This window comes from Miniopterus natalensis, chromosome X (assembly GCF_054644295.1).
Source record: "Miniopterus natalensis isolate mMinNat1 chromosome X, mMinNat1.hap1, whole genome shotgun sequence".
Lineage (NCBI taxonomy): Eukaryota > Metazoa > Chordata > Mammalia > Chiroptera > Miniopteridae > Miniopterus > Miniopterus natalensis.
Window position 1 is genome coordinate 70,231,578 of NC_142103.1, and position 26,839 is coordinate 70,258,416.

The 26,839-nt window shown below is 36.3% G+C and overlaps 2 protein-coding genes across 6 annotated transcripts in view; one reads left to right on the forward strand and one right to left on the reverse strand.

Moving 5' to 3' along the window:
* NBDY (negative regulator of P-body association) overlaps positions 1–26,839 on the reverse strand; it is a 54,616-nt gene that overhangs the window by 12,864 nt on the left and 14,913 nt on the right. The window contains exon 3 of one of the 5 annotated variants that reach the window (XM_087829443.1): positions 21,799–21,886. The exons of the other annotated variants lie outside the window; for them this stretch is intronic. The gene's annotated coding sequence lies outside the window, so the exon portion shown is untranslated. The remainder of the gene's footprint in view (positions 1–21,798; positions 21,887–26,839) is intronic. 5 annotated transcript variants of the gene reach the window in all.
* On the forward strand, positions 25,446–25,623 carry LOC107537273 (large ribosomal subunit protein eL39-like). The gene has a single exon (XM_087829445.1). The coding sequence runs from the start codon at positions 25,446–25,448 to the stop codon at positions 25,599–25,601; it is 156 nt and encodes a 51-aa protein (XP_087685571.1). The 3' UTR covers positions 25,602–25,623.

The window sequence follows — 26,839 nt, forward strand, 5'->3', positions numbered from 1 at the left end:
ACCAGGGCCGGGGAGGAACTTGCAACCCAGGTATGTGCATTTGACTGGCAATGGAACCCACGACCCTTCCATGCACAAGCCAATGCTCTAACCACAATGCTCTAGCCACACTGGCCAGGGATAGACCTTTTTCTGTGTATTTATATGTATACAGAGAAGGTAGTTACAGTAATATAGTTTTTGATAAGAGGTTTTAAATATAAATTATACCATATATACTATTCTGCGAATTTTAATCCACTTAATGTCTTAATAATTTTTCTATATCAAAACAGATCTATCTCAATATTTCAACTGCTTCACGATATTACATGGTATAACAGAATAATTTTCTCTATAGTCCTGTTTTATTCATCTTTGTGCTCTCAAACCTGAAAAGTGCCTTTGTATCATAGCAGGTCTCCAATTAATAGTTGGTTAATATATTAATTACTTTTCTGGACATCTATTATATACAGAACATGACTCATCATTCAAGATAAAAAGAAATACATATAATGCTTCTGACTTCAGAAAGTCTGCAATCTGTTTGCAAATGCAAGGTATAGAAAATAATAATAACAATGACAAAAACAATAGAAAATATTTATATAACACGCACCATATGCCAAGGGCCATTCTCAGTGATAATTTATTGAGTTGTTCCTTTGTTAAAAAGTATTTAGTAGCACTGCAACTTTTTTTTATTACAAACAATGAAGCACATTTGTTCATATGTGGGAGGGTCTCCATAGGTTCCATAAATGAAATATGCATCAAAGAGTACACACTTTAAAGTTTTGATATTGCTAAAATAATATAAAAATTTTGCAATCTCATAGACAATGGATATTTCATCACAGCCTTTCTAAAATTAAAGATTATGGACTTTTAATTGTTGCAAATATGATGGGTTAAAATGATGTCTCACACTGAATTATATCTCTATGATTAATAATGAAGTCAACTTAATTTATAATTATTGGTCATTTATATTATGTCTTATAAGAACCATCTGTTTTGTTTTTTTAATATGTTTTTATTTATTTTAGAGAGAAAGGAAGGGAGAGGGAGAGAGATAGAAACATTGATCTGCTGCCTATGCACGCCCCCTACTGGCGATCGAGCCCACAACCTGGGCATGTGCTCTGACCTAGATTTTAACTGTGACCTCTCTGGTTCACGCTTAACCACTGAGCCACACCAGCTGGGCAAGAACTGTCTGGTTTTTCACCATTTTTCGATTGGAATAGTGTTTTTGTATTATTATATACAAGTGTTTTACATATTATGGAAACTAATAATTTATCCATTATATGTCTTTTAAATCTTATCACACTGTACATTGTCTTCTAAATATGTGTATGATGTCTTTCATCATTAAGGTTGAATGTTTTATATAAAATATTTTATTTGCAAAGGTAATAGACATTGAAACAAAAGACAGATAAGGTTAATAATCTTCATTCCCAATCAATAGAGGTTAACAGATATTAATAGCCTGAGGTGGTAGTGACAGCAAGATGGCAGTACAGGAGTTTCCAGTCCTCCTCCCCTAACAGAAACATCAATTTGAACAACTATGAACAAAAATACCTTCTCAAGAGCTAATGACTGCAGGTGAAGGATTAAAGGATCTGGGTGGAGCACAGAAATAAGAAAAGATGCAATGAAGTGGGTACAAGTCCTGGCAGTGCAGCACAGAGAGCAACATTCTCTTATTGGGGGAAGAGAATTAAGTGAATACCTGACTTCAACATGGACTTCGGCACCAGACCTGAACCAGTGCCAATCCAGCCCCCCAAGCCCCAGCCTCCAGGCAGGCTCCCAAGGAGCCAGGGACATGACCCACCCCAGTGTGGAACTGGAATCAAAAGCCACAGGTACCAAACAAACTCTTAAAGAACCAGGCTACTAGCCCACCCCAGCATCTGGATGGTAACTGTGGGCCCAGCCTCCAGAACAGCTCTAACAAACTAGCCTCTAGCCCAGCTCTTTTAAACCAGACACCAGGCTTGCCCCTGCACCAGATAGGCTGCAATGACTAGGCCCCTGATCTCCCCAGTGCCAGGATGAACCCCAGCTTCAGCCTAAAACCCTGCCCCAGAGACAGGGTGACCTCATGGAACCAGCCTCTTGAGTGGCTTTTCTGGACCCTAACCCCCAGCCTGTCATAATGCCAGGTCCTAGAAGACCCAGCCTCCAGACCAAATCTTGAGGATCCAGCCCCAGCACCAGGCCAGTCTCTACAGACAAAGCCTTCAGCCTGGCACCCTGTGGCCCTAGCATCCTGGTTGATCTTGTGGCTCTAGGATAACCTCACAACCAGGCTTATCCCAGCAGACCTAGGCTCCAAGCCAGCTCTGACAGACCCAGGCTCATGGTCCACTTCAGTGCCAAGCCAAACCCCACAGACCCAGCCTCCAGGCTGGCTCCTGTGGACCACAGTTCCCAGCTGACTCTCACAGACACAGGGCTCAAGCTCATTACCATGGACTCTGGCACGAGGCCCACCCTCTCATCCAAGTCCATCTCCCAGAGATACAGGCTCCAGGCCAACCTTGGACACCAATGTAAGGACAAATGAATCACAAATAATTAAGGAAACATGAAACCAGCAAGGGAAACTAATAAAGCTTCGGTAAGTGACTCTAAAGAAATGGAGATCTATGAACTATCTGACACAGAATTCAGAAAAATTCCTCTTACAGAAATTCAGTGAACTACAAGAATATACAGAACACTAAACAAAATTAGGAGAACAATGCATAAACAAAATGAGAATTTCAACAATGAAACAGAAACCATTAAAACAACAGGGATCCTAGAATTAAATAATACAATTACTGAAGAATTCAATAGAGAGCTTCAACATCAGACTCAACGAAGTAAAAGAACTAGTGAACTCAAATACAAGATATTTGAAATTATCCAGTGAGAAGAAAAAATAAAGAATAAAAATATTGAAGAGCCTGGCCAGGCGAGGCTCAGCAGTTGAGCGTTGACCTAGGATCCAGGTGATTGGGGTTCGATTCCCGATCAGGGCACATGCCCGGGTTGCGGGCTCGATCAATGACTCTCTCATCATTGATGTTTCTGTCTCTCTCTCTCCCTCTCCTTTCCTCTCTCTGAAATCAATAAAGATATATTTTTTAAAAAATACTGAAGAAAGCCTATGAATTATGGAATACTATTAAAAGAAACAACCTACTTATTGAGTCCTAGAAGGAGAATGAGGGAAATGCTCATTTAAAGACATTAATTGCTAAGAACTCCCCAAATCTGGAAAGAGATTTGGACATCAAAGTTCATAAAGCTCATAATAACCCCAAAAGTTTCAACCTTTAAAGCAGAAACAGAAAAAAATTCCTCATATACAAGGGAACCTCCATAAGCTGGTTATTATTCCACTCTCACCTTGCAGGCCAGGAGAGTGGAATAATATATTCAGAGTGCTGAAAAAAAACCTGACAACCAAGAAAAGAATGAGAAACACTTTCCCAAACAAAGAAAATATGGCTACTATCAACAAATCGACAAATGACAAGTGCTGGTGAGGATGTGGAGAAAGGGGAACCCTAGTACACTGCTGGTGGGAACGCAGACTGGGGCAGCCACTATGAAAAACAGTATGAAGTTTCCTCAAAAAATTAAAAATGGAACTGCCTTTTGACCCAGTGATATCACTTCTAGGAATAGATACTAAGAAACCTGAAACACCAATAAAAAAGAACTTATGCACCCCTATGTTCATAGCAGCACTATTTATTTACAATAGCTAAGATCTGGAAACAGGCCAAGTGCCTATCAGTAGATGAGTGGATAAAAAAGCTGTGGTACATTTACGCTATGCAGCTGTAAAAAAGAAAGATCTCTTACCCTTTTGGGACAGCATGGGTGGAACCGGAGAGTATTACGCTAAGCAAAATAAGCCAGTCAGAGAAAGACAAGTATCACATGATTTTACACATATGTGGAATCTAATGAACAATATAAATTAATGAACAAAATAGATCCAAAGATATAGAAGCATGGAACAGACTGACGAATCTCAGAGGGAAAGCGGGGGTGGATGAGTGGGTGGGGAGAGATTAATCAAAGAACTTATATGCATGTATGCATAACCCATGGACACAGACAATAGTATGGGGAAGGCCTGGGGGGGGGCGGATGTGGGGTGGAGGGAATCAGTGGGGGGAGAACATATGTAATAATTTCAACAATATAGAGAAATTTAAAAAAAAGAAAAGATGTGAGAGCTCATTACCACTAAATTTATTTTGGAAGAAATGCTAAAGGATATTCTTTAAGTTTAAATGAAAAGATAATAACATGACAACAAATAGAAACATAAAACTAACTGTAAAGGTAATATACAGTCATGTGCCACATAATGACTTTTCAATCAACTGCAAACTGCATACATAACAGTAGCACTGGAAGATTATAATACAACTGAAAAATACCTATTGCAAAGTAGTAGCCGTAGTAACATCACAGTGCAACACATTATGTGATTGTGATGATGCTGGTGTTAAAAACCTACTGCACCAACAGTTATATAAAAGTATAGTATGTACAATTATGTAAGTATGAAATACATGATAATGATAATAAACAGCTATGTTACTGCTTTATGTATTTACTATACTATATACTTTGTATCATTATTGTAGAGTGTACTCTTTCCACTTATAAAAAAAGTTTGCTGTCCAATAGTATGCTGTGTTATGCCAGCAGCTGCCTCATACATCTTGTGTTTACCACATCACTTAATTGAATCATTTTCTCTTGTGCTTAATTTAATCTTGTGATGTTTTATACATTAATATGCTATACAGGCTTGTACAATAGGAACAATAGGCTATACGATATAACCTAGGTGTATAGTAGGCTATACCATCTAGGTTTGTGTAAGTACAGTCTATGATGTTCACATAATGGTGCCCAAAAATGAATTTCTCAGAAAGTATCCCCATCTTTAAGTAGTGCATGACTGTAGTCAAATTCAGAATACTCAAATACTGTAATGGTGATACATAAATCAATTTTAACTCTGGTATAAATATAAAATTAAAAAGTATTAAAAATAATTACAGCTACAATATTGTGTTATTGAATACACCATATGTAAAAGATCTAAATTGTGACACTTATTAATGTGAGATTAACACAAATGTGAGAAGAGGAGAATTTAAATTGTAGAGTTTTTATATACAGTTGAATTTATCACCTTAAAATAGACTTATATTTATAAGACACTTTATTTAAACCCCATGGTAATGACAACTAAAAAACTTGTGGTAGATATAAAAAAGATAAAGAGAAAAGAATCAAAATGTACCACTAAAAATCATCAAACCAGAAATGAAGACAGCATGACAGAAAGAAACTATAGAAGTCATAAAACAAAATTTTTAAATGACAATAGTAAATCCTTACCTATCAATAACTAATTTCAAATAAAATGAGGCATAAGACATTCCTCATTTATGTTCCACTGCAAAAATAAAAAAAAAATCACATCTATCCAGGGAAAAAAGTTCCTTTAAGGAAGCTGCGGAGTCCACCACCTTAAGCCTTAAGCAAAGGGACCCAGGATGAGTCTCACCCACCAATGCATCTTATAACAGAAAGACAACCTCAGTTCTAGCTGTGGTCACTGCAGTAGTCTGTGAACTGGCTCCAACACCTCTTAGCCACAATCAGGGAGCCCCTGGAGAACACTGAATTAGACAATTACTCACGGATGAGAAAGCCTTTGTGGATGTCCAGGTATTAAGAGAAGTGCCAAACTCCATTGGAAAAAAAATTAATACAAGATTAGATGCACTGGAATGAATAACAGAAACAGTCATCTTTACCTGTGTCACCCATCACCCAAGCAGCAAAGTGTAGGGAAAAGAGAGAATTTGTCATCCCATGAAAGAGAGAGCATGTGAGCGAGTACCCAGGTTCCCAATCTGTGCAGAATTTTGCCAAAGGGGATAATTTCTACCTAACCCCATCCAGAATACAGAATCATGAGCTATATGAAGGGGAGGGGCAAAAAGAGGCAAGGAGGGCAGCAGACAGGACACATACAGACATTAAAGGGATGCAGATCCTACTGAATGAATTAAAGATTCCATAACATAGCCTGCCCACTAAGAAAGCCTTACCTACAGATCCTCTCAACTGGCCCATGGGCACTCCAATGACCCATGTGCCTCACCAACACACATCCCCTGCCCTGTGACTGGCTCCTTCTGTGTACAGTTGCAATGGGTAGGTCAAAACCACCCAGCACATATAGTCTACACAGAGGTCACTTCTGCACAAGGTTGCTTTCTCAAGACATGGACAGAGAACTATTTAGCCTCATTCATATAAACATAGAAAGTCAAACAAAATGAGAAGACAGAGGAAAATATCTCAAATAAAGGAACAAGAGAAATCCTCAGGGGGAAAAAACACTAATGAAAGAGAGGTAAGTAATTTACTTTATAAAGAATTCAAATAAATGGTCATAAAAATGCTCACCAAACTTGAAAGTGAAATAGAGGAACTTAGGTAGCATTTCAACAAATGGGTAGAAAGTACAGTAAGAACCAAGCAAAGCTGAAGAATACTATATCTAAAATGAAAAAAAAAATGAAACAAAAAACATTAAAAGGAATCAACTGCATATTAGCTAATACAGAAAAACAGATCAGTTACCTGGAAGACAGACTAGTGGAAATCAAGCAATCAGAGCAACAAAAAGAAAAAAAAACACTTTTTTTTAAAAGGATGATAGCTAAAGAGACCTCTGGGACAACATCAAGCACACACATATTCACATTATAAAATGGAGGAGGAGAAGGAGGGGGAGGGGCAGGGGGAGAAGGGAAACAAAGAAGGAAGGGAGAAAGAAAGAAAGAAGCAGATAGTTTATTTGAAGAAACGACTGAAAGCTATCCTAGTCTGGGAAGCAGCATCCACATCCAAGAAGCACAAAAAGTATCAAACAAGATAAACCCAAAGAGACCCACACCAAGAATATTTTAATTAAAATGGCAAAAGTTAAAGAGAAAAAGAAATTCTTGAAGGCAACAAGAGGAAAACAGTCTGTTACATACCAGGCTATCAGCTGATTTCTCAGCAGCAACCTAACAAGAAGAAGGGCATGGCAGAACATATTTAAAGTGTTCAAAGCATGGAACCTACAACCTAGAATACTTTACCTGACAAGGTTATCATTCAGAATAGAAGGAGAGAGAGAGTTTCCTGGATAAGTAAAACAACTTTATAAGAAATGTTAAAGGGTCTTCTTTAAGCACAAAAGGAAAGGCCATAATCAGAAATAAGAAAATATGATAGGAAAAAACTTACATAAAGGCATATATTCAATAAACACAGCAAATCAACCATTTTAAAAGCTAACATAAAGGTCAGAGACAAAAGTTAAAACTAAAAACAAAAACATAATATTTAGTTAGGAGATACAGAAAGCAAAAACTTCTAAACTATGACATTAAAACATAAAGCATGATAAAATCCTAGAAGTGGGATCACTGGGTCAAAGGGCATTTCAACTTTTAATTTTTTGAGGAAAGTCCATATTGTCTTCCATAGTGGCTCCACCAGTCTGCATTCCCACCAGCAGTGTACTAGGGTTCCCTTTTCTCTACATCCTTGCCAGCACTTATCCGTTTGTTAATTTGTTGATGGTAGCCATTCTGGCAGGTGTGAGGTAATATTTCATTGTTGTTTTAATCTGCATCTCTGATGATCAGTGACTAAGCATTTTCTCATGTTTCTTGGCCATCTATATGACCTCTTTGGAGAAGTGTCTATTTAGGTCCTTTGCCCATTTTTAAATTAGATAGTTTGTCTTCCTTTTGGTGAGTTGTATGAGTTCTTTATACATTTTGGAAATTAACCCCTTATCAGATGTATCATTGGCAAATATATTCTCCCATACAGTCGGCTCCTTTTTCATTTTGTTGATGGTTTCTTTTGCAGTGCAGAAGCTTTTTATTTTGATGTAGTCTCATTTATTTATTTTCTCCTTTGTTTCATAGTAGCACTATTTACAATAACTAAGATCTGGAAATAGCCTGTGTCCATCAGTAGATGAGTAGATTAAAAAGATGTGGTACATTTACACAATAGACTATGCAGCTGTAAAAAAGAAGGATCTCACCCTTTGAGACAGCATGGAAGGACGTGGAGAGTATTGTGTTAAGCAAAATAAGACAGTCAGAGAAAGACAAGTATCACATGATCTCACTCACATGTGGAATCTATTGAACAAAATAAACTGATGAACAAAATAGATCCAGAGACACAGAAACATGGAACACACTGACGAATCTCAGAAGGAAAGGGGAAGGGGGTGGGTGGGAAGAGATTAACCAAAGAACTTATATGCATATATAATGCAGTGAAGGCCTTGCGGGGGGCAAGAGCAGGGTTGAGGGGGTCAATGGGGATAAAAGGGGGACATCTATAATACTTTCAACAATAAAGATAAATTTTTAAAAACATAGAGCATAGAGGGAAAAGGAAAATGTATTCCTTTTATAATATATTCAAACTTAAATGCCTATTAGCTTAAAACAGACTGTTATAGATATAAAATGATATACATAAACCTCATGGTAAGCACAAAGCAAAACTCTAAAACTATAGAGAAAGAAACCTAAACAAAATACTAAAGAGCCCAGCTGGTGTTGCTCAGTGGTTGAGCATTGACCTACGAACCTGGACATCACGACTGGATTCCTGGTCAGGGCACATAATCAGGTTTAGGGCTTGATTCCCCATAGGGGGTGCAAGAGGCAGCAGATCAATGACTCTCATCATTGATGTTTCTATCTCTTTCCTTCTCCCTTCCTCTCTCTGAAATCAATAAAATCGTATAAAAAAACAAAACACTAAAGAAAACCATCCAACCACTAGGGAAGAGATCAAGAGAAGAGAAATGGAGCAGAGAAGTACTACAAAGACAATCAAAAAGCAATTTAAAAAAATGGCAATAACTACATACTTATAAATAATTTAAATATAAATGAAATAAATGCTCCAACAAAAAGACATAGGGTGGCTAAATGGATTAAGAAACATGACCCATCTATATGCTGATTACAAGAGACTCACTTCAAATTGAAAGACACATACAGACTGATGATAGTTAAGCGTGGAAAAAGATATTCCATGCAAAAATAAACATAAAGAAAGCTGGGGTAGCAATACTCATATCAGACAAAACAGACTCTGAAACAAAGAAAGTAAAATAAGACATAAAAGCACATTACATAATTTTAAAGGTGTCAATCCAAGAAGAAGATATAACAATCATAAATATCTACACATACAACAGAGGAGCATCTAAATATATGAAGCAAATATTAGTGGACAGAAAGGGAGAAACTGACAGTATTACAACAGTAGGGGACTTTAATATCCCACTGACATCAATGGGTAGATCACCCAGAGAATTAATAAGAAAATAATGATCTAAATTGTCACATTAGACTAGATTGACTTATTAGACATGATAGAACACTTCATCCAAAAACTGCCAAGCTCAAATAGACCATTCCCCAGAATCAATTACATATTAAGCCACAAAACAAGCTTCAATAAATTCAAGAAGACTAAAATCATATCAAGTATCTTTTCTGACCACAACTTGCCTGAAACTAGAAATCAACAACAGGAAAAACACAAGGAGGAAATCAAACAGGAAATGAAAAAGCTACCTTGAAACAAACGGAAATGAAAACACAGCTTTCCAAAATTTATGAAATGCAGCACAAGCAGTTCTAAGAAGGAAGTTCCTACTTATATGGGCTTACATCAAGAAACAATAATAATCCCCCGAGTAATTTAAATTTACATCTAGCCCGGCCGGGCGTGGCTCAGCGGTTGAGCGTCGACCTGGGATCCTGGCGATCGGGGTTCGATTCCCGGTCAGGGCACATGCCCAGGTTGTGGGCTCAATCAATGATTCCCTCATCATTGATGTTTCTATCTCTCTCTCGCCTTTCCTCTCTCTGAAATCAATAAAGATATATTAAAAATAAATAAATTTACACCTAAAAGAGCTAAAAAAGAAGAAACAAACCCAAAGTTATTATCTATCCTTCTTCAACTATTTCAAAAAATTGAAGATAAAGGAACACTTCTAACCCATTCTATAAAACCACCATTACACTGATACTAAAAGCAGACACAGGCATTACTGAAAAAGAAAATTTCAGACCAATACCATTAAAGAACATAGATCCAAAAATTCTCAAAAAAATATTAGCAAACAGAATTCAACCACATATGAAAACAATTATACACCATGACTAAGAGGGATTGATCTGAGGGATGGAAGGATGGATCAACATCTGTAAATCAATCAACATAATATATTAAAAAAAAAGAATAAAAATTATATGATCACCTCAATAGATGCAAAAAAGCATGATAAAATTCAACATGCTATTATAATAAATCTCTCAATAAAGTGAGTACAGAGGGAACATACCTCATATATAATAAAGGCTATATATGACAAACCACAGCAAATATCATACTCAATGGTGAAAAGCAGAAACCCCTTCCTTGAAGATCAGGAACAAGACAAGGATGCCCACTATAACCACTTCTATTTGACATGGTATTAGAAGTCCTAACCACAGCAACTAGTCATGAAAAAGAAATAAAAAACATCCAAATTGCAAAGGAAGACATAAAACTGTTAATAACTGCAAATGACATGATATTGTATCTAGAAAATCCTAAAGACTCCACCAAAAAAAATTATTAAAACTAGTAAATGAATTCAGTAAAGTAGCAGGATACAAAATCAATATACAGAAATCTGTTCTGTTTCTGTATACCAATAACAAACAATCAAAATGAGGAATTAAGAAAACAATTCCAATCTTAATTGCATCAAAAGCATAAAATATCTAGACATAAATTTAACCAAGGAGGTGAAAGACCTGTACTCTGAGAACTATTGCAAACTGAAGAAAGATATCAAAGTGGACACAAATAAGTGGAATGATATATCATGGTCAAGGATTCAAAGAATTGATATTGTTAAAATGTCCTTGCTACTTAAATGTCAGTGGTAGTCTTCTCAGAACTTGAAAAACTAATCATAAAATTTATATAAAAGCACAAAAGACCCTGAGTAGCTAAAGCAATCTTGAGAAAGAAGAACAAAGTTGGAGGTATAATGCTCCCCAAACTATACTACAAAGCCACATTAATCAAAACAGTATGGTACTGGCATAGAAACAGACATATAGAACAATGGAATAGAACAGAGAGCCAAGAAATAAATTTTCTATTACATGGTCAATTAATTTATGGCAATAGAAGCAAGATTATATAATGGGGTAAAGAGAGTTTCTTTAATAAGTTTGTTAGAAAAGCTGGACAGATACACGCAAAAAAACCCACAAAAAACTGGACCACTTCTTACACCATATAGGAAAATAAACTCAAAATGGATTAAAGACTTAAATGTAAGACCTGAACCATAAAAATCCTAGAGGAAAATGTAGGCAGTAAACTTTATGACATCAGTCTTAGTAATACAATTTAAATATGTCTTCTCAGGCAAGGGAAACAAAAGAAAAAATAAGCAAATGATACAATATCAAACTAAAACATTTTTGCATAATGAAGGAAAGCATCAACAAAACAACAGGACAACCTACTGAATGGGAGATGATATTTACAAGTGATATAGCCAGTAAAGGGTTAATATCCAAACTATGTAAGAAACACATGCAACTTAACACCATAAAAACAAACAATCTGATTAAAAAATGGGCAGAGGACCTTAATAGACATTTCTCCAAAGATGACAAACAGATGAACAACAGACACATGAAAAGATGCTCAACGTAATTAATCACTAGGGAAATGCAAATCAAAACCACTCAAATGCAACCATACAACTCTCAGAATGGCTATAAGCAAAAAAATCACCAAATAAGTGCTGGTGAGGGTGTGGAGACAAGGGAACCCTCATACATTTTTGGTGGAATTGTAAACTGGTACAGCCACTATAGAAAACATTATTTAGATTCCTCAAACCAATTAAAATCTAGCTGCCACAGACCCAGCAATATAACTTCTGGGTATTTATCCGAAAAAACAAACAAACAAAAACAGCAATTTTAAAAGATATATGCATTTGTATGTTCACTGCAGCATTATTTACAACAGCCAAGATATGGAAGCAATCTAGGTGTCCATCACTAGATGAAGAAATAAACAAGATTTGGTATAGGTAAAATGGAATATTGTTCAACAGTTGAAAAAGAATGAAATCTTGCCATTTGTGACAATGTGGATAAACCAAGAGGGTATTATGTTAAGTGAAATAAGTCACACGGAGAAATACAAATATCAGATGATTTCACTTATATGTAGAGTATAAACAAAACTAAACTAAACGAATAAAACAGATACAGACCCATAGATACAGAGACCAAGCCGATGGTTGCCAAGGGGGAGGTGGTTGGGGGATAAGTAAAACAAAAATTAAATTAAATTAAACTCTAGGGACAAAAAGGCAGGATACATCAGCTCTGCAGGCCAGCAACAGAATACAGAAGATGAAATGCAGACTGGACTCAAAGGCTCTGTCTTTTATCAACTAGGTTGCCTTTGTTCTTAAGCTGAACCCCTTCCGACTCCCTCAACATTTCGTCACTGCTTTCATTTCAAGCAGCAGCAGCCACAGGCCATGTATTAAATAGAGGAGGCAAAGGTTTGCCTTTACTTACTCCACTTCTTTTTTCCTCACACCTCTTAACCTCAAAAACCCAGCAATTTTATCATCATCATTGTCACCATTTTTTCATCTCCACCTTCCTCCCATGTGCACAGCACACTAAAGAGTGTATACTTTATAAACCACTTGTATACCCACTGTTTCTCTTGGCTCTTTCAATTACCTTGTGAGGTCACCCATGTGGAAACTGATGCCCAGGAAGGCTGCAGGTATGGCTGAACTCAAGCCTGGGTATTATTGGTTTTGCTTCCTCAGAAAGCTGTATTTTTAAAATGTCTCTCTCTGAGTTATACTGCAGTTTCCTAATTTTACAGTTCTACATTAAGAGACTCACCTTAGATCTACCAAGAAATAAGGAAGAATGATGTGTGGAATATGGAACACAAACCAACCCAAGGTCAATCCAAGAAAACTATTTGGATAGAGAATGAAGAAGTCACAGAAAATATTAAGGTATAATTGAGGCTAGCCTATTTAAAGATGCCAGCACTGGAACCCACAAAAGAATACAAATAATTTTTAAAAGAACCATACATATATGATAGAGCTGAAGAATACAATGAATGAAATGAAAAATGCAATAGGGAGCATCAACAGCAGGCTTGATTATGCAGAAGACAGACTCTAACACAGAAGAAAGGACCTTTAAAAGAAAAAGAATGAAAAACAGTAACGAGCCCTGGCTGGTATGGCTCGGTTGGTTGGAGTGTTGTCCTACATACTAATAGGTGGTGGGTTCAATTCCCGTTCAGAGCACACACTCAGGTTGTGAGTTTGATCCTAGGTTGGGGTGTGTGTGGGAGGCAAGTGATCATTGTTTCCCTCTCACACTGATGTGTTTCTCTCTCCTCCTCCCTTTCTCTCTCTAAAATCAATTTTAAAAAAGAAAAAGAAAAAAACAGTAAAGAAAGCCTACATGATCTATAATATAAAATCAAAAGAACCACTTTGTGAAATATTAGTGTTTCAGAATACTATATTTATTAGTGTTTATAATTAATATAAACAAATAAAGAAAATATGTGAAAAGAAATAATGGCCAAGACTTTCCCAAATCTGGGGAAGGATTTGAATATCGAAGTTCATGAAGCTAAAAGGTCATTAAACAAAATCAACTTAAAAGTATCTTCTCCAAACAGTATTATGCTAACAGTGTGAAAAATCAAAGATAGAAAATCTTAGGAGCAGTGAGAGAAAAAATTTGTAACTTACAAGGGAACCCCCATTAAGATATCAATGGGTTATATATTCAAGTTACTGAAAGAAAAAAAAAATGTCACTCAAGAATATTTAACTTAACAATGCTTTCCTTCATAAATGAAGGAGAGACAAACAAAAGTTGAGAGAATTCATCACCACTAGATCTGCCATACAAGAAATGATGGAGTTCCTCAAACTAAAATAAAATGATACTAATCAGGAATACGGAAACGTGAAAATAAACAACACACTGGTAAAGGTATATATATAGTGAAACTCAGAATACTCTAATACCGTAACATAGTGGATTGTTACCACTTAACTGTAGTATAAATGATAAAGAAAAAACTACTAAAAATAACTATAGCCACAATAATTATTAAACAATACACAATAGGAAAAAAATAAATTGTAACCTTAAAAACATAAAATAGAGGGAAGTAAAAAGATTGAGTTTTTGTGTGTGATGGAAGTTGTTACATTCATAAAAGAGTGTTATATCTATAAGATGCTTTATATAAACCTCATGGAAACCACAGAGCTATAGTAGATTCACAAAGAATAAAGAGAAGGGAATCAACCAATTCCATTAGAGAAAAGAATAAATTTTGAAAAGCAGGCAGCAATAGAAGACATATAGAACTTTGGAACTACAAAACAGCCCCCAAAATAACAAAATGTCAACAAATACATATCTATCAATAATTACTTCAAATGTAAATGAACTAAATTCTCCAAGGAAAAGACAGAGTGCCTGAATGGATTAAAACACCAGACCAAAGAGGATTAAAGGTGGTAGTGGGCTGAGTGGAAGCTACACTGACACTCTCCTGGGACAAAACTGGAATTACAACTAAAATATAGAAAAACCAACCAGAATAACCAACTGCAACTGAAGACTAGCTGGAGAGCACCCTCATAATCAAGGAAGAAAAGAGGAGACCACATAGAGACTGGTAGGAAGTGCAGAGGCATGAGAGGGCTGACTAGGCTCCCACAGGCAGCAGCTGAAGGTCCAGAGGGATATCTCAGCTGTGGGGGGTTCCCACTGAGGACTCTGGGGCCTATACCCTAGGCTGGGCTTCCCAGCCAAGAGCACCAGAACTGAGAAAGGTGCCCACATGACATCTGGCTGTGAAAAGCAGTCAGGTTTCCATCTGCCAGGGAAAGATGGCTGGAAATGCAGGCACCCTTTTAAAGAGCCAACACACAAAGTTTCATGTGCAGCCACTCATTTTGGGCTACAGCAGAGGGATGGCAGAGTGGACTGGAGCTGTGTGAGGAGGACCTAGGGTTGTGGGCTCTGGAGATAGAGCTCAGAGGGTACCCCTGTGGATTCCTGTGCTGTCATTCCCCCATACTACAGAGGACATGTTTCTCACGCAGATATTTTGCTGCTTTTGCCTGAGTGGGAAGCAATTGCCCCACCTTACTGGAAAACCTCTAGCCTTACCCAGAGGAGTTTCTACAGCCAAGGCTCATTAAGAGAATCAGATTAATCAGCCTGCAGGCAGAGGCAGACCTCAGAGTGCCTTGAATCTCTGCCTGATCTGTTTCTGGACCCAGGCCTTGGAAAAGCAGACTTTGGTGTGCATCTTGGTCCAGTCCAACCGCACGCAGCCCAGCAGAGGAGACCTCAAGCCAAGGGTTGTTGATAGCTCCAAACAGGGTACTCAGGGCCAGTCACAAACTGCGTCTAACATTGACCTGCACCACAGACCCTCCAAAAAGACTGAGAGTCCTAGCAGATCTACCCAATATATAGAAACAAGCCCAAACAGGCAGCCAAAATGGGGAGACAAAAGAACAAGCCCAAAATGAAAGAACAAGAGAAGTCTCCAGGAAAAGGGCTAAATGAAATGGAGATAAGCAATCTATCAGATGCAGAGTTCAGAATACTGATTGTAAAGATGCTCAACAGCATGAAAAAAGATATGTAAACTATGAAGGAAACTAAGAATGACACAGCAGAAATAAAGAATACATTGGAAGGAATAAACAGCAGATTAGAGGAAGCTGAGGATAGGATCAGCAAATTAGAAGACAGAGGTAGAAAAAAAATCACTCAATCAGAGATCCAAAAAAAGAAAACAATTAAAAAGCAGGAGGACAGTTAGGGGAACTGTGGGACAACATGCAATGTAACAATATTTCCATTATAGGAATGGCAGAAGAGGAAGAGAATAAGCAAGGGATAGAGTATTTGTTTGAAGAAACAATGGCATAAAACTTGCCTAACCTGGTGAAAGAAGAAGTTACACAAGTTCAGGAGGCACAGAGAGTGCCAAGCAAGAAGAATCCAAAGAGGCCCATGCCCAGACACATCATAATTAAAATGCCAAGAATTCAAGATAAAGAGAGAAACTTAAAGGCAGCTAAAGAAAAGCAACCCATTACCTACAAAAGAGCTCCCATAAGGCTGTCAGCTGACTTCTCATCAGAAACTCTACAGGCCAGAAGGGAATGGCATGAAGTATTCAAGGTAATAAAAAGCAACGATCTGAAACCAAGACTACTCTATTCAGCAAGACTATTACTCAAGATAGACGGTGAAATAAAAAGCTTCCCAGACCAAAAAGAAAAAAAAAAAAAAAAGCTACAGGAGTTTATCACCACCAAATCAGCATGGCAGTAAATGTAAAGGAACTGCTGTAATTAGAAATAGAAATATATAGAGAGAAACATAGGCATAAAAAATTAAAATAGCAATAGATAAGTATCTATCAGTAATAACCTTAAAAGTAAATAGATTAAATGCTCCAATCAAAAGACATAGGGTGGCTGAATGGAATAGAAAACATGACCCAAATATATGCTGTCTTCAAGAGACCCACCTCAAAACAAAAGACTCAAGCAGGATGAGAGTGATGGAAAAAAATTTTCCATGCAAATGGAAATGAAAAAAAGCTGGAGTAGCAATACTCATATCCGTATCAGGCAAAATGGACTTCAAAATGAAGACCATAACAAGAGACAAGAAAGGTCACTACATAATACTAAAGGGATCGATCCAACAAGAGGATATAACCCTGATAAACATATATGCACCCAATATACGCGCACCTAAATTTCTAAAAAAACTTCTAGAGGAATTTAAGGGAGAGACTGACAGCAATACAGTCATGCTAGGAGACTTTAACACTCCACTGACTTCACTGGGTAGGTCTTCCAGACAAAAAATCAACAAGGAAACAGTGACCTTAAATGACACATTACTTCAGATGGATTTAATTGACATTTATAAAACATTCCACCCCAAAGCTGCAGAATATACACTCTTCTCAAATGCACATCAGTAAATGAGTGGAGAAAAAAGCTTTGGTACATTTACACATGGAATACTATGCAGCTGTAAAAAAGAAAGATCTCCTATCCTTTGGGACAGCATGGAGGGAACTGGAGAGTATTATGCTTAGTGAAATAAGCCAGTTAGAGAAAGACAAGTACCACATGATCTCACTCATGTGTAGAATGTAATAAACAAAATAAACTGATGAACAAAATAGATTCAGAGACATAGAAGCATGGAACAGACTGAGGGATCTCAGAGAGAAGGTGGGGGTGGGGGAGTGGATGGGGAGAGATTAATCAAAGAACTTATATGTTTACAAGCATAACCCATGGACACAGACATTGGTATGGCTAAGGTCTGGGAGTGGGGTGGATGCGGGGTGGAGGGGATCAATGGGGGAAAAAGAGGGAAATCTGTAATACTTTCAACAATAAAGATAAATTTAAAAATATATATATCATGAAGTAGAATTTTATTAGAAAAATCATTAATAAACCATTGAACTGAAAGGAAAAAAACTATGACAAAATATGCAAGAATATACAATGAGGCAAAGAACTTCTTCAGTAAATAAAGTTGGAAAAACTGGACAGATACATGCAAGTAAAGGAAACTAGGCTATTATTTTACACCATGTATAAAAACAAATTCAAAATAAGGAGGGGTGGAAGGGGTCAATGGGGAGAAAAAGGGTCATCTGTAATATTTTGAACAATTAAACAACACACAAAAAAGTAAATTTAAGACCTGAATGTAAGATCTGAAACCATAAAACTCCTAAAAATTTATAGGCAGTATGCTATTTGACATTGGTCTTAGCAATATTTTTTGGACCAGTCTGCTCAGACAAAGGTAACAATAGCAAAAATAAACAAATGAGATTACATCAAAATAAAAATCTTTTGCACAGTAAAAAAACAAACAAAAAGCCCCCAACAAAATAAAAGATAACTTACTAAATGGGAAAATATATTTGCAAATCATATATCGTATAGGGGATTAATATCCAAAATATATAAAGAACTTGCACAACTTAATATTAAAAAAACAACCACCCAGTTTAAAAAAAGGTCAGAGGATTTCAATAGATATTTTTCTTTTTTTTAATTAATTTATTTTTTTATAATTTTTATTTTTGTTTAAAGTATTACAGATGTCCCTTTTTCTCCCCAATGACCCTTCCCCCACCCCATTCCTTCCCCCTCCCCAGTCACTCTCCCCACCATTGTCCGTGTCCTTGGGTTGTGCATATATGCATATAAATTCTTTGGTTACTCTCTCCCCCTCCACCCCCTCTCCCAGAGGATTTCAATAGACATTTTTCTTTTTTTTTCTTCTTTTTTTTAAAAATATATCTTTATTGATTTCAGAGAGAGGAGAGGAGAGGGAGAGAGAGGGATAGAAACATCAATGATGAGAGAATCATTGATCGGCTGCAGCCCTCAACCTGGGCATGTGCCCTGACCGGGAATCGAACCCCAATTGCCTGGATCCTAGGTCGACACTCAACCGCTGAGCCATGCCCGGCCGGGCTCAATAGACATTTTTCAGAGAAGACATACAAATGGCCCACAAGCACATAAAAAAATGCTTAACATCCTTAATGATCAGGAAAATGCAAATCGAAACCATAAAGAGATATCACTTCAAATCTGTGAGAATAGCTATTATCAAAAAGTCAAAAAATAACAACTGTTGGCAATGATATAGAGAAAAGGGAGCCCTTGTATACTATTGGTGATAATGTAAAATAGTGCAGTCACTATGGAAAACAGTACGGAGATTCCTGAAAAAATTAAAACTAAAACTCCTATACAATCTACCAATTCCATTTCTGGGTATTTATACAAAGAAAAGAAAAACATTAATTCAAAGAGATATATGTACCCTTATGTTCACTGCAACATCATTTACAATTACAAAGATATAGATGCAACCTAAGTGTCCATCAGCAGACTAACGGATAAGGAAGATTATATATATACATATATATACATATAAAATGAAATATTACTTAGCCATATAAAAAATGAAACCTTGCTATTTGTGGTACCATGGATGGACCCAGACGGTACTAGACTAAGTGAAGTTAGTCACATATAGACAAATAGCATTATGATTTCATGGAAGTTCAGTTAAAAAGCAAAACAAATGAATACACAAAACCAAGCAGAAATATACTCACAGGTACAGAGAAACAAACTGGTGGTTACCAGAGGGGAGAGAAGTTGGGGAGCGAAACAGGTGAAGGGACAAAGAGGTACAAACTTTCAGTTATAAAATAAGTAAGTCATGAATATGTAGAGTACAGAATAGGAAATATAGTCAATAATACTATAATAACTTTTCATGGTGACAGATGGTAACTAGACTTGCCATGGGGATCATTACAGAATGTATATAAATATCAATCACTATGATGTACACCTGTAACAAATACGATATTGTATGTCAATTATGTGTTAATAAAAAATTAAAATAAAAAATCTTTAAAATGACACCCAAAACTTTTAGAACGATCAAATTTAATAATGTTGCAGAATACAAAGTCAATATACAAAAACCCGTCATGTTTCTATACACTAATGATGACACATCAGAAAGAGAAATTAATAGAATAATACCATTTACAAGCATCAGAAATAATAAAACGTCTAGGAATAAAATTAACTGAGGTGAAATACCTGTACACTAAAAACTATAAGACACTTCTGAAAAAAACTGAAGATAAAAATAAACAGATAATCAATATTAATGGATGGGAAAAATAAATATTGTGAAACTATCCCTACTACCAAATCTATCTACAAATTCCATACAGTCCTTAGCAAAAATACAATGGCATTTTTTCACAGAAATAGAAAAAAATCCTAAAATTTGTATGGAACAACAAAAGACCCCAATAGTTAAAGCAATCTTCAGAAAGCAGAACAAAGCTGGAGGCATCACGCTTCTTGATTTCAAACTTTATCATGAAGCTACAGTAATCAAAAGAGTATGGTATTGACATTAAAACAGACACATAGATCAATGGAACAGAATACAGTGTTCAGAAATAAAATCATACATTTATGTTCAATGAATTTACAACAAAGGAACCAAGAATATAAATGAGGAAAGGATAAATGGTGTGGAGAAAACTGGACAGCCACACGCTAAAGAATGAACCTGGACCACTATCTTACACTATACACACACACACAAAAAAACTAAAAATGGATTAAAGTATTGAATATAAGGCCTGAAACCCTAAAACACAGAATAAAACATAGACAGTAAGCTCCTTGATGTTGGTCTCAGAAGTGTTCTTGTAGATTTGACTCCAAAGGCAAAAATAACAAAATGGGACTACATCAAACTAAACAGCTTGTGCGCAGCAAAGAAAACTATCAACAAAATGAAAAAGCCACCTAGAAATAGAGAACTATATTTGCAAACCATACATCCAAAATATATGGGGTTAATATCCAAAATATATAAGGAACGTATACATCTCAACAACAACAACAAAAACCCAAACAACTCTATTAAAAAGGAGCAGATTCTCTGAATAAAGATTTTTCTAAAGGAGACATACAGGTGGCCAACAGGCACATGGAAAGATGTTCAACACCACTTACTATTAGGGAAATGTAAATGCAAACCACAATGAGATATCACCACACCTGTTAAAATGACTATCATCAAAAAGACAAGAAACAAGCGTTGAAGAGGATGCAGAGAAACAGGAACCTTCATATACTGTTGGTGAGAATGTACATTAGTACAGCCACTATGAAAAACTATATAGGGAGATTGCTCAAAAAAATTAAGACTAAAACTACCATATGATCCACCTATCCCACTTCTGGTTATTTATCCAAAGAATATGAAAACACTGATATGAAAACAGATATGCACCCCTATGTTCACTGCAGCATTATTTACAATAGCCAAGATATGGAAACAATATAGGTATTTATAGACAAATTAAATTTTAAAAACATGTGATAGATATATATATGTGTGTGTATATATACATATATATAAATATATGTATATATATTTATATGAATACTATTTGGCCATAAAGAAAAGTGATATCCTGCCATTTGTGAAAACATGGATGGTCCTTGAGGGTATCATGCTAAGTCCAGGAGAAAAAGATAAATACCATATGACTGCACCCATATGTGGAATATAAAATGAAAACAAACTCATAGATGCAGACAACAGATCATTCTTTAGCAGAGGTAAAGTGGAAATGGAGGGAGGGTGAAGCAGATAAAAAGGGTCAATTTTATGGTGAGGATTGGAAACTATACTTTTGGTGGTTAGCACTATGTAGTAAATACAGGTGTTGAATTATAATGTTGCACACATGAAACTTATATATAATGTCATAAACCAGTATTACCTATATTTAAAAAATACATCAATTTCCACCTTTATCAGAGCGCATGGGTACATATAGTCCACTTGTGGAAAAAATTCTGCATCTATTATTCATGTAGACCCTTATATACACTCTTTATTGTTGAGAGTAATAGTCACAAAACTAGCTTTCACTCACCTTTTTGCAGGTCAAGTACACTGGTGTCATGGCTGACTTTGAAAGCTTGGAGGAGTTGATACATACTGATTTGACAGTTCTGCCCAAACTAAAATTGCAATAGATTTATCTTAATATATTGTTACATGCACACAGTCTTTTTATTTTAATTATGTCGCTTGACCTTCATAATAGCTTATGAGTCAAATGTTACAGATATTTATTATCCTCATATACAGAGATGAAAATTGAACTCAGATGTTTAATGACTTGCTTCAGGTAATATAATCAGAAAATGAAAAAATTATATTTGGCCCTAGCCGGTTTGGCTCAGTGGTTAGAGCATCAACCCGAGGACTGTAGGGTCTCAGGTTCAATTCCAGTCAAGCATGTGTACCTTGGTTGCAGGTTTGATCTCCAACCCCAGTCTGGGCACGTGCAGGAGGCAACCAATTGATGTGTCTCGCTCACACTGTTCTCTCTCTCTCTCTCTCTCTCTCTCTCTCTCTCTCTCTCTCTCTCTCTCTCTCTCTCTCTCTCCTTCCACTCTCTCTGAAAAGCAGTGGAAAAAATATCCTCAGGTGAGAATTAAAAAAAAAAAGAAATTATATTTGAACCCAGATTTTGTGATTTCAGAAAAGACTGTCTTATAACAACATAAAAATACCTCTATTCACTATTATTTTTCCTCAAAAGTGAGTTATATTACCATCCTTTTAAAAGAAAAATAATGTTACATTCTCTTAGTATGACTATATCTTTTTTAGTCCAATGCTATTTAAATATATACACATTTCCTAGATTACATAAATTTCTAAACCTTATGCCTCTTAGAAAAAAAGGAAATAGATAAATTCTAACATGATAGTGACTCAATCTGCAGTTGTTGGCTTCGAAAATGAAAGTAGGGCATAATAAGCCAAATAATGCAGGTGGCGCAGCTGGCGTGCCTCAGAGGTTGAGCATCAACCTATGATCCAGGAGATCACGGTTCTATTCCCGGTCAGGGCACATGCCCGCGTTATGGGCTCGATCCCCAGTGGGGGGCGTGCAGGAAGCAGCCGATCAATGACTCTCATCATTGATGTTTCTCTCTCTTTCTCCTTCTCCCTTCCTCTCTGAAATCAGTAAAGGCATATTTAAAAACACACACACATGAAACAAATAATGCAGGTGACCTCTAGAAGCTGAGAACAGCCAGTGAGGAAACAGGGAGAAATTGAATTCTGCCAAAAACAAAATGGGTAACATAAAGAGTCCCCCCCTAGAGCCTCCAGGAAGGAATGCAGCCTGTCACACCTTGATTTTCATCCAATGAAATCCATACCAGACTTCTGATCTACAGAACTGTAAGATAATAAATGTGTTGTTTTTAAGCCCCTAATTTTGTAGTAAATTTGTTATAGCAATTTAAAAAAACATACAAAACCAGCCCAGCCGGTGTTGCTCAGTGGTTGAGAGTCGTCCCATGCACCAAGAGTTCACGGGTTCAATTCCCAGTCAAGGCATATGCCCTGGTTGTGGGCTCTACTCCCAGTAGGGGGCATGCAGGAGGCAGCCGATGTTTTTCTCTCTCATTGATGTTTTGGTCTCTCCCTCTCCCTGCCTCTCTCTCTAAAGTCAATAAAAACATTAAAAAAATACAAAATCAATGCAAGAAAAGTTGGTGAACTTCCACGAAAGATAAAGGACTGAGGTGATATGATAAAAGGTCAGGAAATAAGATTATCAGGAAAAGAACTTAATCATATCATATATTCCTTTTAAAAATGATCATTCTTATAATACTGTAGAAAGGTCTGCATGTAAGGAGAGGGAAAAAACTGGCTAACTTCACAGAGAAAGGTGGTTAAGAAGACTACAAGTGAAGCTGCTGACAAAACTCTTCTGAAAGAGAAAAACAGCAAGGCTAAGCAAATGTTCTGAGGCAGGAAAATATGATGGCAGAATAGACAAGAGCACTACCTTTAATGATGAGCACTTCTACATAGAGGTAATCTAGACAAGGAATGTGGTGCTATTTATAAAGTATAACTTTGCCTATGTCCAAAAATATGTGACTGTTTCCTAACGGAAAAGTATAAAGTACCTGCCTAGCTATCCATGAATTCACCAAAGGGCATCAAAGCGTTACATCCTGAAATCTCCTCAACAGCATTCTGTAACAAGAAATTAAAAGTTCAAGTTACAGAGCAATTTGACACCAAGTGCTTCCTAGTATGCAATATATTGTGAAGGGCAAAACATACTTTCAGTGGTATTCCTTGACAGAAGTGTATAAGCTAAATCTAATCACGAGGAAACATCAGATAAACTGAAATTGGAGTACATGCTATAAAATAACTATTATCATCTTCAAAAAATATTTTTCTTAGACAAAGAAAGTCTAAGAAAATATTGCAGATTAAAGAAAACTAAACAGACATGACAGCTAAATGCAATATATGATTCTACATTGGATCCTGGATCATTTTTTTTCTATTTTATGCTTGAAAAGACATTTATTAGCATAATTTGTTAAAATAGCTAAGATCTTTAGGAAATACATGCTGAAATATTTAGGAATCAAGAGGTACCTTGTTGTTAAATGGTTCAGAAAAAATATGTGCAGTATATGTATTTATATATGTATGTGTATATAAATATATATAAATACAATTATAAACATAAAAATGTAAACATAAACAAGTGTGCTTCTTGATATTTACCAAAAGGAGTTGAAAACTTATATCCACACAAACACCTGCACATGGATGTTTACAGTAGTTTTATTCATAATTGCTAAAACTTGGATGCTACCAAAATGTTCTTCAGCAGGTGAATGGATATATAAATTGGTACAGACAATGGAATGTTACTAAACAAATGAGCTATCAAGACAAGAAAAGACATGGAGGAACCTGAAATGTATATTACTAAGCAAAATAAATCAACCTGAACAGGCTACATACTGTATAGTTTCAACTATAAAACACTCTGGAAAAGGTAAAACTATGGAGACACTAAAAAGATCAGTGGCTGCCAGGGGCTGAGAGGAGAGAGATGAACAGGCAGAGCATAGAGACTTTTCAAGGGAGTGAAATACTCTGTAGATGCTATAATGATAAATATGTCATTATATATTTGTTGTTACCCATAGAATGTGTAGCACCAAGAGTGAACAATAGTGTAACTATGGACTTTGGGTGGTTACCTGTCAACGTAGGCTCATTAATTGTGACATCATTTGTGCCACTCTGCTGATAATAGAGCAGGCTATGCATGTGTAGAAGCAAGGGGAAGATGAGAAAACTCTGTAACATCCTCTTAATTTTGCTGTGAACTTAAAACTGCTTTTTAAAGTCTTTTTAAAAGGTCAACAAAATTAGTATCATTAATAATGAATGGGACAGAGTGCCACTAAATAAGTTCTTTTGCTTTCTCCACCAGCGTGTTGTGTGTGGTTGATTCTCCTTCACCATGACTTTTTTTTTTTTTAAAAATATATCTTTATTGATTTCAGAGAGAGGAAAGGAGAGGGAGAGAGAGAGATAGAAACATCAATGATGAGAGAGTCATTGATCGAGCCCGCAACCGGGCATGTGCCCTGACCAGGAATCGAACCCCAATCGCCCGGATCCTAGGTCGACGCTCAACCGCTGAGCCACCCCTGGGCGGGCTCCTTCACCATGACTTCTCACAAGACTTTCATGATCAAGAGGTTCCTGGCCAAGAAACAAAAGCAGAATTGGCCCACTCCCCAATGGATTTGGATGAAAACTGGTAATAAAATCAAGTACAACTCCAAGAGGAGACATTGGAGAAGAACCAAACTGGGTCTATAAGGAATCACACATGAGAGATGACTCACATGTTTATGCCGTATCTAGGTTGCCTACATCTTTAAATGACTGAAAAGATCACTACTGTCTGGACAGTTGGGCATTTTAATTGGGAAATTACTGGAAGCATGATTTTTGTCTTGATTTTTTTTTCTGCAATAGTAGGTTGGTTCAGTAATAAATGTGAGACCTTTTAAAAATAATGATAATAATAATAATAATAATGATGATGATGAATAGGACAAACTGGCATTTTGTGCCTTCTGATGTGATGTAATAACAAGGACCACAGTAGTCTTGCTCAAAATGCTTAATTACAGGAATACAGACAAGTTCAGAATGTGAAACATAGGCAGCACAGCTATCTGGACTCATTAGAAATGCCAATGTTATAAAAAATTAAAAGAAAAAGAAGTTGCTATACTAGATTTTAAAAAACCTCAAAAGGGTATGACAACTAAATACAGTGCATGATGCTTGACTGAATACTGGATCAAAACAAATAAAAAATGATAAAGGAAATTGTTAGGACAGTTGGGGAACTTTGATATAAACAGTATATTGATAATAGTGTTGTATTAATGTTAAATTTCTCTGAGTGTGATAATAGTAATGCCCATTTGCCCAGCTGGGCGTGGCTCAGCGGTTGAGCGTCAACCTAGGACCCAGGAGATCGGGGTTTGATTCCCGGGGGAGACACATGCCTGGGTTTCAGGCTGGAGGTGGCTGACCAATGACTCTCTCATCATTGATGTTTCTATCTCTCTCTCCCCCTCTTCTTTCCTCTCTCTGAAATAAATAAAGATATATTAAAAAAAAAACCTGTAATTCCTGTTCTTAGGAGATAAACACTTAAATGTTTAGAGCTGAAGTTCCATGGTATCTGCAAGTTACTTCCAAATGGTTCAGCAAAAACAAAGTGAGTGTGCGTGTACATACTTATAAAGAGATATATGTAGCAAAATAAAGAATTGGTGGATCAACCCAAAGAATGTCTAAAAAGTTAAAATTTTATTTAAAAAGCTGGTGAAGACAAATAATGTTTGGAGATATAAAGCTTATCTTTTCTGCTAATTATAGATCCTGCTGTTAAGTTCAGAAAGAACTCAATGCATTTACTTTTGTTGGTAGAACATTTTCTGAAAAATAAAAGAAAAAAGTGAGTAAGTAAAAGGATGGAAAAAGAAATACCATCCAAACAAAGGAAAGTCTGTCAAACAAAAGAGACTTTTTACATGCAA

Coding starts and splice junctions, on each gene's coding strand:
- LOC107537273 (XM_087829445.1), top strand. CDS start 25,446: ATGACTTCTCACAAGACTTTCATGATCAAGAGGTTCCTGGCCAAGAAA.